Source organism: Patella vulgata, chromosome 6 (genome assembly GCF_932274485.2).
Source record: "Patella vulgata chromosome 6, xgPatVulg1.2, whole genome shotgun sequence".
NCBI classification, from domain to species: domain Eukaryota; kingdom Metazoa; phylum Mollusca; class Gastropoda; family Patellidae; genus Patella; species Patella vulgata.
Genome location: NC_065884.2, coordinates 35,803,407 through 35,817,789, shown reverse-complemented (window position 1 = coordinate 35,817,789; position 14,383 = coordinate 35,803,407). Strand labels below are relative to the sequence as shown.

The following is a 14,383-nucleotide window of genomic DNA, read 5'->3' as shown; positions in this document are numbered from 1 at the left end:
GTGTATTTTAGTTAATTGCAAATCGTCATCTGAATCTGATTTGTCATCTGGGGTTCCCCAAGGTTCTGTTCTTGGTCCGATTTTATTTACCCTCTATACGTCACCATTAGGAGATATTGTCAGAAAATATGGTCTCAGCTTTCATTTGTATGCCGATGATACTCAATTATATATTTCATTTACACCTAATTGTCCATCTTCTTTCAATTTATCAAAATTGCAACTTGAGAACTGTATTAGTGAAATTAGAAAATGGATGTCAAAGAACTTTCTAAAATTGAATGATGATAAAACCGAATATTTGTTATTAGGCTCAAGGCATCAATTAAGTAAATCTGCACAAGATAACCCCCCTGTTGTAATTGGTAATTGTGATATATTTTCATCTTATTCTGCTCGTAATAATGGCGCTATCTTTGATAGTTTTATGCTTATGGGAGCTCAAGTAAATAATATTTGTAAATTGTGCTATTTTAATATTAGAAATATAGGTAAAATACGTAAATGTGTAACTGTAGAGGCCACTAAGTCACTTGTTAATTCTCTGGTCACTTCTCGATTAGATAACTTTAATTCATTTTTAGTTGGTTTACCTTTAAAGCTTATAGATAAATTACAAAAAGTACAGAATACTGCGGCTAGACTTGTTACTTTAACTAAGAAATGTGACCACATAACTCCTGTTTTATATAATTTACACTGGTTACCTGTTAAATATCGAATTGATTTTAAGATTTTATTACTTACTTTTAAATGTTTAAATAATTTAGCTCCTGTTTACCTCTCAGATCTTTTAGAACTTTATACACCTGGCCGAACATTACGTACATCGGATAAACTACTTTTAAAGCCCAAAACTGTTCAACTAGTCTCTTATGGTCAGCGCTCTTTTAGTTATCAAGCACCTGTTTTATGGAATAATCTACCATTTAGTTTAAGATGTTGTACATCTCTATATTCTTTTAAAAAACAACTTAAAACACATTTATTTAATCAGGCTTTTAACTGACTCTGTATACAATCGTTAACATGCCCATAATCTTGTTGTTTATGTGTGATTTACATTGTCACTTTGTAAAGTGCCCCTGAACATGTTATATGAAAGGGTGCACTATAAATATGCTGTAACAATAATAATAATAAAATAATAATAATACAGCTATATCGTCTGGGCAGTCAACAAGAGTTGTCACATATTTTTACTTTTTTCGGTAATGAAACATTTATAATACATTAAAATCTGATTAAGAGTAACAACTCAATAAGTAATTATCAGATAGCCATTAGAATTTGTTTGGTTTTTATAAAGTTCTACCCCATTCTAACGTTTAGTATACAAAACTTTTAACATCATGGATTTAGCTGTTCAAGTCATAAAGATTCTTGAAAATCAATATACTTGTTCGTCTCAAGATCTTAACCACTGTGTATAAATTTAAAGTCAATCGGATATTAACTTTAGCCTCTAGAGCATCCACAAGATTTTTCAAAGGGTTCAAGGGCCATTACTCTGGCAGTAATTATTGGAAATTGCTGAAGATTCTTCGTCTCATGAACTTAACCACTGTGTATAAATTTAAAGTCAATCAGATATTAACTTTGGCCTCTAGAGCGTCCACAAGATTTTTTGAAGTGATCAAGGGCCATAACTCTGACAGTAATTATCGAAAATCGCTGAAAATCAATAGGCTTCTTCGTCTCATGACCTTATACACTGTGTATAAATTTAAAGTCAATCGGATATTAAGTTTGACCTCTAGAGCGTCCACAAGATTTTTTGAAGTGATCAAGGGCCATAACTCTGACAGTAATTATCGAAAATCGCTGAAAATCAATAGGCTTCTTCGTCTCGTGACCCTAAACACTGTGTATAAATTAAAAGTCAATCGGATATTAACTTTAGCCTATAGAGCGTCCACAAGCAATTGTGGACGCCGGACCGACCGACAGGCGAGCGGGGGCGACGACAATATAAAAATTCAAGCCACAGCATATCATTTCTGAAAAATTTTGTCATCAATCTTTTAAAACGTTCACACGCAAGTTTGATCAAGGATGCTGCGGGAATCTTGCAGGAGACCTCATGATTGGCTGAAAGTTTCAATGTCGTAGGTGAAGAGGTTCCCCTCGCTATGGGAATCCTAAGCTAGGTATCGCTCCAAAAACCGGGCGTGCCGTTAGCGCAAATCAGTTTGCTAATGGTAAAACAATTGCGCACTGTCCGTGACGTAATATTAGCATCGGTACTTTTTAACTTGTGTTTTGAGTAATTTAATGGGCTTTTTGGTCATATAGATTAAATTATGTTGACTGAAAATGTGAGTTTCATAACGGTTATTTTTTTCTTGGCTCTCTATTCGCGAGGATTGTAGGAAACGAGTCAATACACTGACTGGGTGTCACACAGCGCTTACAGTGGATATGGTAATGCTAATGTAAGTTATCGGTATTAAATGGGATTTTTTGTACAATCAGGTGCAATAATCCAGAAATGTGCAAATATCAAAAGGGACAGATCTTTTGGATATAAAGATATGTTTTAAGTTTTATCAGAATCGGATAAAAATTGTGACCTCTAGAGGGTCCATAACCTTCGTATTGCATACTTTTACACAATCTGTGCACAAAGAGCGGCCATTTTGTCGGGCAGTTTCATTTCAATTTTCCCGAAATTCGAATTAAACCTTCATTATGGTGGAATGAATGGTGAAATATTTAAATGGTTTTTAAAATCGGGAAAAAATTTGTGACCTCTAGAGAATCTGCAAGCTAAAAATGCGATTTTTCGAACAATCAGGAGCCATAATCCAAGAAGTTATGTTCGGATATACGCGATTATCAAAAGGAACCAAGATCTTAGTGTGTAATGGTGATATATTCACATGTTTTTTTAAATCGGATAAAAATTGTGACCTCTACATGGACGGCAAGCTAAAAACATGATTTATCTATGCGAATCTCAAAAAAGGAAACAAGATCTTTGGGTTATAAACATCAAAATCAGGTCAAAATTGTGACCACTAGAGGGTCCACAAGCTTGATATACCAGATGCTATAGGCTATTTGCGTACGAGGGGCGGCCATTTTGTCCAGCAGTTTTTGTCTGATTTTCACAGTGTAACAGTTTTATATTTGAACCTTTTCTTAAATCGGATAATAATTGTGACATCTAGAGGGACCTCAAGCTAAAAACGCAATTTTTCGTACAATCAGGAAATTACTATCCGATATGCACGAATATCGAAAGGATCCAAGATCTATGGGTTATAAATTTACATTTCAAGTTTCAATAAAAACCAGAAGAAAATTGTGACCTCTAGAGGGTCCACAATATTGACATACCATATTCTTACGCTATTTGAGTACGAGGGGCGGAGATTTTGTCTGTCAATTTTGGGCCGATTTTCACCAAATTCGAACTCAACCATCCTAAGGGTGTAACGGTGACATACTAAAACATTTTTTTAAATCGGATAAAAAATATGACCTCTATAGGGTCCATGAAGTTACGATCCTATACCTGCCAATATTGAAAGGAAAAGAGATCTTGGGGAGATAAACCTATATTTCAAGTTTCGTTGAAATCGGATAAAAATTGTGACCTGTAGAGTGTCCACAAACAATTGTGGAAGGACGGACGTCAATATACAGGGGCGACGACAAGATACGTCCACATGAAAATGTGGGCGTATAAAAACAATGTTCTGGCATCACAAACTATTCATATTTCGGAAGTTCTGCATTCATTTGTTGCCGTATAAACGAAGACTCGTAATTTTGAAGAATATTACGGTTGTGAATTTGATGCCGAAGCAGATCGACAAGCTATCATTCAATGTATTACGAAAATGCTTAATTTTGTAGGAATTGAAATGAAATGGGGTTTAACGTCCTACTGTTCTGCTCCTATACTGGGCTAATGAAGACGGGCATACGCCATACAGTGTGCTATGAGAGAAATTTTGCCCGGGCAACGGCACTATCACCTACTCTTATATCGAATTCCAACTGCCAAGGGATCTTTTATGTGCATTCCAATGTATACACGGGCCCTCAGTTTTTCGTTTCATCCAAAGGACTAGACAGCTGTCCTTGTCAGGCAATTTTGTAGGAAAGTTACTGACATAAATTTGAATACCGTATTGGAATTAAATGTGAAAAATAGCGAGGTTAACCAATTTTTATTACGTACGGAATTTGAATGTTTTGTTGACATATGAACAAGACAACAGTGAGGCTGATGTCCCCTGCCGAAATCCCAAAATAAATAGATAACACATATTCATTAATTGCACATTTATTTTTTTCAAAAGTATCAAGCAATCAAACAAATTATCACCTATAAACTAAGTTTCATCACTCTCTATCAGATAGAATCAAAGTTATATTGTCCCAAAGCATCGACCAATGAAATTGCTTAGCTCTGCTTAGCTTTAGCTCGAAATGTTAATCATTGAACTCAGTCAAGACATTCACCTAATGAACATCTACATCAAGTTTGAACATTCTACCTCAATTAAAAGCAGAGTTGTTATGTTCCAAAGTCTTGACCAATCAAATGGTTACCACTCATTAGCCTAAGCAGGAAATTCTCACCATCAAACTTAGTCAAGGTAATGATATAATGAATCTATACTCAAGAGTTTCATCACTCTCACTTAATTAAAACCAAAGTTATCGTGCCCCAAAGCATCAACCAATCAGAAAGCTCATCTCTGCTTACCGTAAGCAAACAATGTTTATCATCGAACTCCATCAAGTATGAACATCCTACCTCAATTAGAAGGTAAGTTGTGCTCCAAAGTCTCGACCAATCAAATTGCTTATCGCTCTGCTTACCCATAAGCAGAAAATGCTTATTTATTGAACTTACTCAAGGTATTGATGTGATAAAACTATATCCCTAGTGTCCCCACTCTCACTTATTAGATCTAAAGTTATCGTGTCCCAAAGCATCAACCAATCAAATTGCTTATCTCTGCTTACCCTAAGCAGAAAATGCTCATCTTCAAACTCTATCACGGCATTTACCTAATAAACACCTACACCAAATTAGAACATTATAGCTCACAAAGAGAGTTTCGATCCATGAAGTTTCGATCCGATGCATGCCAATATCGAAAGGAAACAAGATCTTTTTGAGATAAACCTATATTTTAAGTTTCGTCAAAATCGGATAAGAATTGTGACCTGTAGAGTGTCTGCAAACAAATTGTGGACGGACAGATGCGACAACAATATACGTCCACATGAAAATGTGGCTAATAGTGGAGCGGCTTGGTAACATTTTTTTTCAGAATTGATACTTGGTGGCAGAAAGGCTCATATTTTGTACATAGGAGGCCTATAGTATCCTAAACATAAAATGATCAGGAGGCAGGCCTAATTTCATTTAGTTAAAATTTTACAGGCAAATGAATTTTTCAACCATATTAGATCAAGGCAACCCTTTCTCAGACGACACAAATGACCTTCTGACATTGGATACAAGGGTGATTTTGAGTGAGGATGTTGCTGACAATGTGCGTAAAGCAGAAGCAGCTGGAAGGAAGCAACATAAAACATTTGTAGAAGAATGGTTGACAGAATCCTCCTCAGAGTTTTATGACAACATCCCAAAGAACAATTTCACCTTACTTGACAGTGGCATTAGGAAGTCATCTTCTAAAAAAAAAACAGAAACAAGGTGTCAAACATGAGGAAAGATGTTCAACTCTTCCCTAGATTGTACGTTTCTTGCCAGAACAGAGATGGTGATATGGAAACATTCTTTCAGCATGAGAATCATGCTTGGCCACCATCACTAGCAGAAAACAATGAGATGAGAATAACTCATAGTAAGGCTGACATTCTCAATTCTCTGGAGCCTTTGGTCACAACTCGCACTGTTGAACCACCTGATGTACAAGTCAAAATCCTTGATGGAGCAGCCATAGTTCAGACACTGGATCCCGTGAGAATCAAGAAGGGGAACCTTGTACTTAACACATTTGATGATTTCTCCAAGAATGTCTTCATTCCATACATGCTGAACCAGTTAAGTACTGTTGATAGATTGGACATTGTATGGGATCGCTAACTACCAGATAGTTTGAAATCACACACCAGACTGATCCGTGGGGATGGCATGTCATTGAGGGTAGAGGGTAACACCCGCTTACCATCTAATTGGAAATCATTCCTCAGGGTGAACTCTAACAAGACAAGTCTGTTTCAGTTTTTAGCAGAAAATGTGTCAGATGTTGATGTCCCAAATGGCAAAGTTCTCTGCACTACCCTTGAAGACAAGGTGCTCTGTAGTCAGACTGACGTATCTGATCTTGAACCTTGTAATCACGAAGAGGCGAATACAAGGATGCTTCTGCACTGTAAACATGCAGCCATAGGCGTACGGGGAAATTTTTGACTGGGGGGGGGGGGGGCGGTGGTGGTTGGTGCCCAAAAAATGTAGTTAGGTTCTTAGTATGTTACATAATAATAATAAATTCGCTGTTAAATTGGACACATTCAAGAACACACTATCTTTTTTTATACAACTTTTACAAAGTACAATTGTGTGCCCAAATTTTTCCCAGCATGCAGCTACCCAAGGCTTCAAGAACATTCTGGTGGTTGCAACGGATACAGATGTTGTTCTCCTCAGTATTGCTCTCGCCTCTTACCTTGACTGTCAGCTGTGGTTGAACTTTGGTCATGGAGCCCATAAACGGTACATTCCATCTCATCAGATTGCTGAAAAGCTTGGACTCAATATATCCAGGGGCCTTCTCTTCTTCCATGCCTTTACAGGCTGTGACACAGTCTCAACTTTCTCTGGAATTGGGAAGACTACAGCATGGAATGTCTGGATGTCAATGAAAGAAATCATCACTCCAATTTTCACTCAACTGTCGATGCCAGCACAGATTGGCGAGGCAGTAATGTGTCAGCTAGAGCGATTTACTGTGGCCATGTACAAACACACTTTGCCCATACTCACTGTGAATGAGGCACGCATGAGTCTGTTCACCCAAGGTGATAGGAATATTGAAAACATTCCACCAACTCAGGACGCATTGATCCAGCATGCCAAAAAAGCAGCCTCCCAGAGTGGCCACATATGGGGACAAACTCTCGACAAACACCCAGTCATTCCTTGCCCATCGGAATGGGGTTGGACTCGGGAAGAGACATCATGGGTTCCTAAATACTGATCAAATGTGGATGCAAGACCAACTGCAGTGGGCAGTGTAGATGTTGCAAAGCAGGTCTTCGGTGCACACACCTGTGTTCCTGTTCTGGAGAATGTGCACAGTAAAATCAAGCACTTGTGATGAGTAACATCACTAATTTACTTCCTCAGTGCCTAATAATAATCCCTAAATTAATAATTTTCATAATTGGTCTTCATTAGATTTACGTAAAAATCACAATATTTGCATTTTTGTCCCAAAAAAAGCAGGATGCACTTTCAGGAAGTGTTGCCTCCTGCTTGTTTTAGGATAAGTAGGTGTTAGGCTATGTTTGTGCCAAATTTCAGCCTTTCTGCCAGATGTGAACAATTTTTAAAAATTTATTTACGTGAAAAACACAATTTTTGCATTTTTGTCCCAAAAAAGCAGGATGCACTTTGAGGAACTGTTGCCTCCTGCTTGTTTTATGATTAGTAGGTGTTAGGCTATGTTTGTGCCAAATTTCAGCCTTTCTGCCAAATGTGAACATAAATTTCACCAAGCCGCTCCACAATAAAAACGATGTCTTGGTTATCACAAAACCATCTTTATACAGTCTAATCTAAAGTTTCGTAAGTGTAAAAACTTACGAATAGTACTCTCTGAAGAAGTAAGTTTTTACACTTATGAAACGTTCGATTCTATAAAGATGTTTTTGTATACCCAAGAATTTGTTTTTAACCACTACTACTACTGGTGTCACTGTATCTAGTTTATTATGACTTGGATCTCATGTAAGTTTATGTTATTCAAATGGTTTTGGATTCCTCTCTCTTTATATTTATTTGGATTCACATGAAAATGCAGGCGTATAAAAAATTGTGGCCTCTAGCGAATCCACAACCTTTATATACCATTTTGTCTGGCAATTTTGGTCGGTTTTCACAACCATCATCAGCGTGTGACAGTGATATATTCACACGTTTTTCTTAAAATCGGTTTAAAATTGTGACCTCTAGAGGTAACAGAAGCTAAAAACACGATTTTTTGTACAATCAAGGGCCATAATTCAGGAAGTTATGATCCGATCTTCCCCAGTATATCGAAAGAAAACAAGATCTTTGGGTTATAAACACGTATTTCAAGTTTCATAAAAATCGAATCAAAATTGTGACCACCAGATGGTCTACAACCATGACATACCATATGTTTACATTATTATCATACGAGAGGCGGCCATTTTGTCTGGCAGTTTTGGTCCGATTTTCAGGAAATTAATACTCAATGGACATGTCAGTGTAAGGGTGATATATTTGAATGTTTCTTTAAATCAGATAATAATTGTGGCCTCTAAGAGGGACCACAAGCTAAAAACGTTATTTTTTGAACAATCAAGGGCCATAATTCAGGAAGTTACAATCCGATATGCGCGAATATTGGAAGGAACCAAGATCTTTGGATTATAAACATGTATTTTAAGTTGCATCAAAATCGTATTATAATTGTGACCTCTAGAGGGTCCACAACCTTGATCTACCATATTTTTACACTAGATGCGTAATTGGAGCGGCCATTTTGTCTGGCCATTTTGGTCTGATGTTCACAAAATTTGATCTTAACCAACATTACAGCTTAACGGTGATATTTTTCTAATGGTTTTTTAAATCAGATAATAATTGTGACATCTGAAAGGACCTCAAGCTAAAAACATTATTTTTCGTAGATTCAGGGGCCATAATCCATGAAGTTATGGTATGATTCATGCCAATATCGAAAATCGAAAGAAGATCTTTGGGAGATAGGTCTATTTTTGAAGTTTGGTCGAAATCAGATAAAGATAGGTTGCCAGGCAATGAAACATACGCCCATAGCAGCTAAATCGTCCAAGCAGTCAACAAGAGTTACCACATATTTTTACTTTTTTCAGTAATGGAATATTTATAATACACTAAAATCTGATTAAGAGTAAGAACTCATTAAGTAATTATCAGAAAATCATTAGAATTTGTTTGGTTTTTATAAAGTTCTGCCCCATGCTAACATTTAGTATACAATAGTGTTGAAAATTGGATCGAGATTTGTGATCCGAATACTTTTGTTGGCTATCCAAAAACTATTCGGATAATTCGAAGACGTGAAATTCTTGAACAAAATTACATCAAAAGTTCATATACCGGTACTCATAATTTCTTACTTATTTCAATGTGAGTGTCTGTGTATGCCGAGTATGAAATCGTACTTTCGATTTGCAAATTGTTTGAGCCGCGAAGAAAAAAAAGTGCCTACCTTTAGCTGTAATTATTAAGACTATCTATGACATCCCAAAAAATCAATGAGGTGAAGGAATTTGTATAGTATAACTACTCCTGTAATCCGCACCCTCCCGCTTATCATTTTGCTCAATCAACACAAATGAAAAAGTAAAATAAAAACATGTGCCATTTATTCCGCCAAGGTCGTTTGCCTCATTCTGATAATCTACTACTATTGAACCAATCAGTAAGTGGGAATATACGTGACCTAGGTCGTTATGAATAAATTTCCTTGTGGGAAGTCAAAACGAGGTCTAAACTTGTATGCCGTAAACTAGCGCAGGGAATGAATGAATATTTTTTTTTATTTAGATTACTGTTTTCGTTGCACTGCATTAATAATTTTATTAGTTACTATCACTAAATAATACGCATAATGTTGACATTTATGCTCAGAGCTGCGTACGTGATCAATTGCATTGGGGAAAATTTCAACGTAATCAGATGTAAAAATGGCTAAATATAGAGCATACGGAATGTAAGAATATATTGGAATGAATAGTAAACGGATAGTAAAATGATTCGGATAACCCTTATTTTGTATCCGTTAACGAATATCCGAATAGTAGTTTCAACACTAGTGTATACAAAAGGTCTCATGACCTCAAACACTGTATAAATTTAAAGTCAATCGGACAAGATTTTTTGAAGCGATCAAGGGTCATTACTCTGGCAGTAATTATCGGAAATCACTGAAGATCAATAGGATTCTTCGTCTCATGAACTTAACCACTGTGTATAAATTTAAAGTCAATCAGATATTAACTTTAGCCTCTAGAGCATCCACAAGATTTTTTGAAGTGATCAAGGGTCATAACTCTGGCAGTAATTATTGGTAATCTCTGAAAATCAATAGGATTCTTCGTCTCATGACCTTAAACACATGTGGACGCCAGACCGCCGAACGGGGGCGACAACAATACACGACCACATTTCAATGTGAGTGTATAAAAATTGTGACCTGTAGAGTGTCCACAAACAAATTGTGGACGGACAGGGACGACAGCCCAATACGTCCACGTGAAAATGTGAGCGTATAAAAATTGCCGTTCGGTCTACTGGTTGTAAAATTATATGACGTGAAATAAACCACTAATTTTGATTGTTTTAAGAGAGAACCTTGATCATGTATGATTCAACATTCCTTATTAAAATCAATTTTTGAGGCATTTAGAGTACGAATAATTAAATTAGAATTATGAAACAAAACATTTCAAACTATTGTTGAAGAAAGTCCTATACTATAGTAGAAAGTCCAAAGAATTCACTTCAGTTAATTTAAGAGAACCAGAAACAAAAATATATAATAATATTCAAAATGCTTTTACCTTGATATGATTGATTACTGTTGTTCCGACTATTTGAATTGTCTCCTTGATTATACATTGATGTAAACACTGGTGCTTTAGCGTTCATGGTAAATTTCTTCTGATCATTATCATCACCTCGCTGATTCTATAAAACAATAGACATTATGATTTTCTCTAAATAAAATATTAACTAAGGACTAAGACATCAACTAATCTCCTGATGTTGCAAGGAGCTACATGTAATTGGGCTGTTGTGTAACACCAGAAAATTGGTATCGTTTAATCTAGCGTAAATAGCGCTAATTTCTGTCCTGTGTTCAAATATTCATAACTATTGTTGAATTTCGGCTAATAGTGTTCAATTTGTACTTGTATCCAATTTCAATCTCACTGTTTAATTTTGATTACCAAGCGTCTAACTAGTGTTTAGTTTGTCGACACATATTTAATTATAAGCGTTCTGCCTAATTATCACTACTGTTCAATAATTAGTTGGACCGTTCAATTTCCTGAACCGTGATTAAAATCAGTCAAGGTGTCCAATTACACAAGGTGTTCAATTTTGTTGTCAAACATCTAATTTCATGTGGGATGTTCAGATATCACGATGTGTTTAGTTGTGGGTCTCAGTTCAGTTTTGCCACCGAATGTCTATTTTGCCACACTATGTTGAAATACCGTAATAAGTGTTAGTTTTAGTACTGACCTGTTGCGATGCAGTGAAATATTATTTTTCAGAATTCATACGACGGCAGCTATCTGTTATGCCTATCATTATCCGGGGATCATTTTTCAAGATCACTACGGGGCGGTTCCTGAGCAAAGATTTCTTGAGATGCACATAACGTTTCGTCCAGAATCATAAAACGTGTATCTATATATCAATTTACCAGTGGCTGCCAGGCAGGATACGCCCACATTTTTCAAGAGATGGATAGGGAACAAGCTAAACAAAAAGCGATTTTTTGTACTGTCAGGGGCCATAATTCAGGAAGTTATGATCTAATATGCGCAAATATCGACAGCAACCAAGATCCTTGGGTTATAAACATGCATTTCAAGTTTCATCAAAACTGGATCAAAATTGTGACCTCTAGAGGGTTCACAACCTTGATATACCAGATAATTACACTATTTGCATAGACGGGCGGCCATTTTGTCTGACAGTTTGGGTCCGATTTCCATGAAATTCGAACTCAACCAACGGTGACATATTCGAACGTTTTTTTCATATCAGATAATAATTGTGACCTCTTGAGGGACCACAAGCTAAAAACGTGATTTTTCGTACAATCAGGGGCCATAATTCAGGAAGTTACAATCCGAAATGTGCGAATATCAAAAGGAACCAAGATCTTTGGATTATAAACCTGCATTTCAAGTTTCATCAAAATCGGGTAAAAATTGTGACCTCTAGAGGGTCCACAACCTTGATATCGATGGCTGAGTATGCAAATGTTACATGTCCAGTTTTGGTCAAAATGATGTTTTGACCTTTTTGAATAGCATAAACATGCGCCCTTCTACTGTGTAAATGCTGTTAGTCCAGTTAATTAGAGTATCATGTTATTGCCATGAAAACATATAGCACATGTCACCATTCAGCAAAAGTTTAGTATGCAAAAGTGATATTTGCGGACATTAACTTTTGTCTACTGAAAGCTCATAACACTAAACAGGAACCAGTGGACATATCGCCTACAAAACACGTTGTCAGGGGTCTAAACATTAAAGTTTGTGTAAATGTATTTTTAAAATGGATCCAAAATACAGTTTATATGATATATTGGACATGCTAGAGGATGAACCTACATGTGAAGAATATTTTGAAAAAGTTATTTCGCAAAGTTTAATTTGATTAACAGTTCAGAAGTTATTGTGCAAAGTTTAAATTTAATCAATAGTTCAAACATCATCAACACTGACGAAGAAACTGAAAGTGCTGAAGAAGGAATAGATGATCCTCTTGATGTTGCGTACAATCCTGGGTCAGAAAGTAGTAGTGAGAGTGGTGAAGAAAATGGGCAGGTTAATTCTAAATTAAGTGCTGATACTAGACGTAGAACCTGTTTTAACTTTACCTGTGCAGCACGGAGGTGAGACTACAGAGAAAAATCAAATGAGACCTATAAGAAAACGGAAAAGAGACCCCGATTTATGGAAGTGCAACATTCGTCATACCAATAGGGTATCCGGAAAATCTTACACTACAAGAAAAGGTAAACGTATTGAGAAGAAACCACAGCCTGTTAATTGTGAGAAATGTAGATATAATTGTCCTTATAATTTTCCAGAATCTAAAAGAGAACAAATATGTGAGGAGTTTTATAAACTAGCTGACGTAAAGCAACAAAAAGATTTTATTTGTCATAGGGTCAGAATTCTGCAAGTAGAGCGAAGAAGAAGTAGAAAGAATGTTCAACTGAAGGGAAAAAGTAAAAGCTGTGTGTTTTATTTCATTAAAGAAAATGAAAAGAAATGGGTCTGTATAAAATATTTTCTTACCACACTCGATATAAGTAATTCATTTGTTGAAAGTTCAATCGCTTCTACAGATCCTTCAGGTTCCTACAGTGGGGATGATAAACGTAAAAATCAAGCCCTTAACTTTGTAAAGGAACACATCAACTCTTTTCCAAGAGTCGAGTCCCACTATTGTCGTAAACATACAAAATCAGAATATTTGAACAGCGATCTATCCATAAGTAAAATGTATTGACTTTATGTTAATGATTTTTGTGTAAAAAAACAAATTTAAAAGCCTGTTAAAGAGCATAAATATAGAAATATTTTTATGAATAATTTCAACCTCCGTTTTTTTAAGCCAAAAAAGGACCAATGTACAATGTTCAGTGTTTTTATAGTGCTGTTGGTGAGGATAAAGAGACTATGCGAAGAAACTGGGACAATCACAAGCTTAGAGAAAAAGAATCACTGGATGGTAAAGCAGAAGACAGAGATAAAGTTGATAGGTCATTTGTTGTGGCTTCATTTGGTTTACAGGCTGTCCTTAATCTACCTCATGCTGGAGATGCTCAAATCTTTTACAAAGGAAAGTTGAGTCTTTACAATTTCACAATTTATGATGTTGCAACTGCTGATGGATATTGTTACGTCTGGGATGAGACGGAAGGACAGAGGGGCTCATCAGAGATAGGGTCTGCACTACTTCACTATCTGGATTCACTTGGAAATCATGTTAAACACGTTTCTACATTTTCAGATACCTGTTCTGGACAGAACAGAAATCAGTACATTTCCGCTGCAATGCTATATGCTGTCCAGAAAAACCCAAATCTTGAAACTGTGGATGTAAAGTTTATGGAGGTCGACTCCATGCATTCTCTAATTGCGCGAGCTGCTAAACACCAAGTTCTTTATACACCAAACCTTATAAAGTGTATCATTTGGATCATACAAGCTTTTCTAACTTGAAAGATTTGGCTCAAACTATCATTAACCCATAAATGCATGGCTACGGCCTATGCCGTAGAGTAAACAAAGGCTGAAATTGCATGGCTACAGAATTTCCCGTATCGTTTTTAACAGTTTGAATTTACCGCGCTAAAGGTGGTTCCACGGGAAATCCCCTTTTGACGCCATTGTCTAA

General features: G+C 36.3%; 1 protein-coding gene across 3 annotated transcripts in view; it reads right to left on the bottom strand.

The window, feature by feature from the left end:
* The window catches only part of LOC126825393 (caprin-1), a 294,531-nt gene that overhangs the window by 79,544 nt on the left and 200,604 nt on the right, over nt 1–14,383 (bottom strand). For all 3 annotated transcript variants that reach the window (XM_050555032.2, XM_050555033.2, XM_056101546.1), the window contains exon 8: nt 10,792–10,918. In XM_050555032.2, the coding sequence (XP_050410989.1) occupies nt 10,792–10,918 (127 nt within the window). The remainder of the gene's footprint in view (nt 1–10,791; nt 10,919–14,383) is intronic.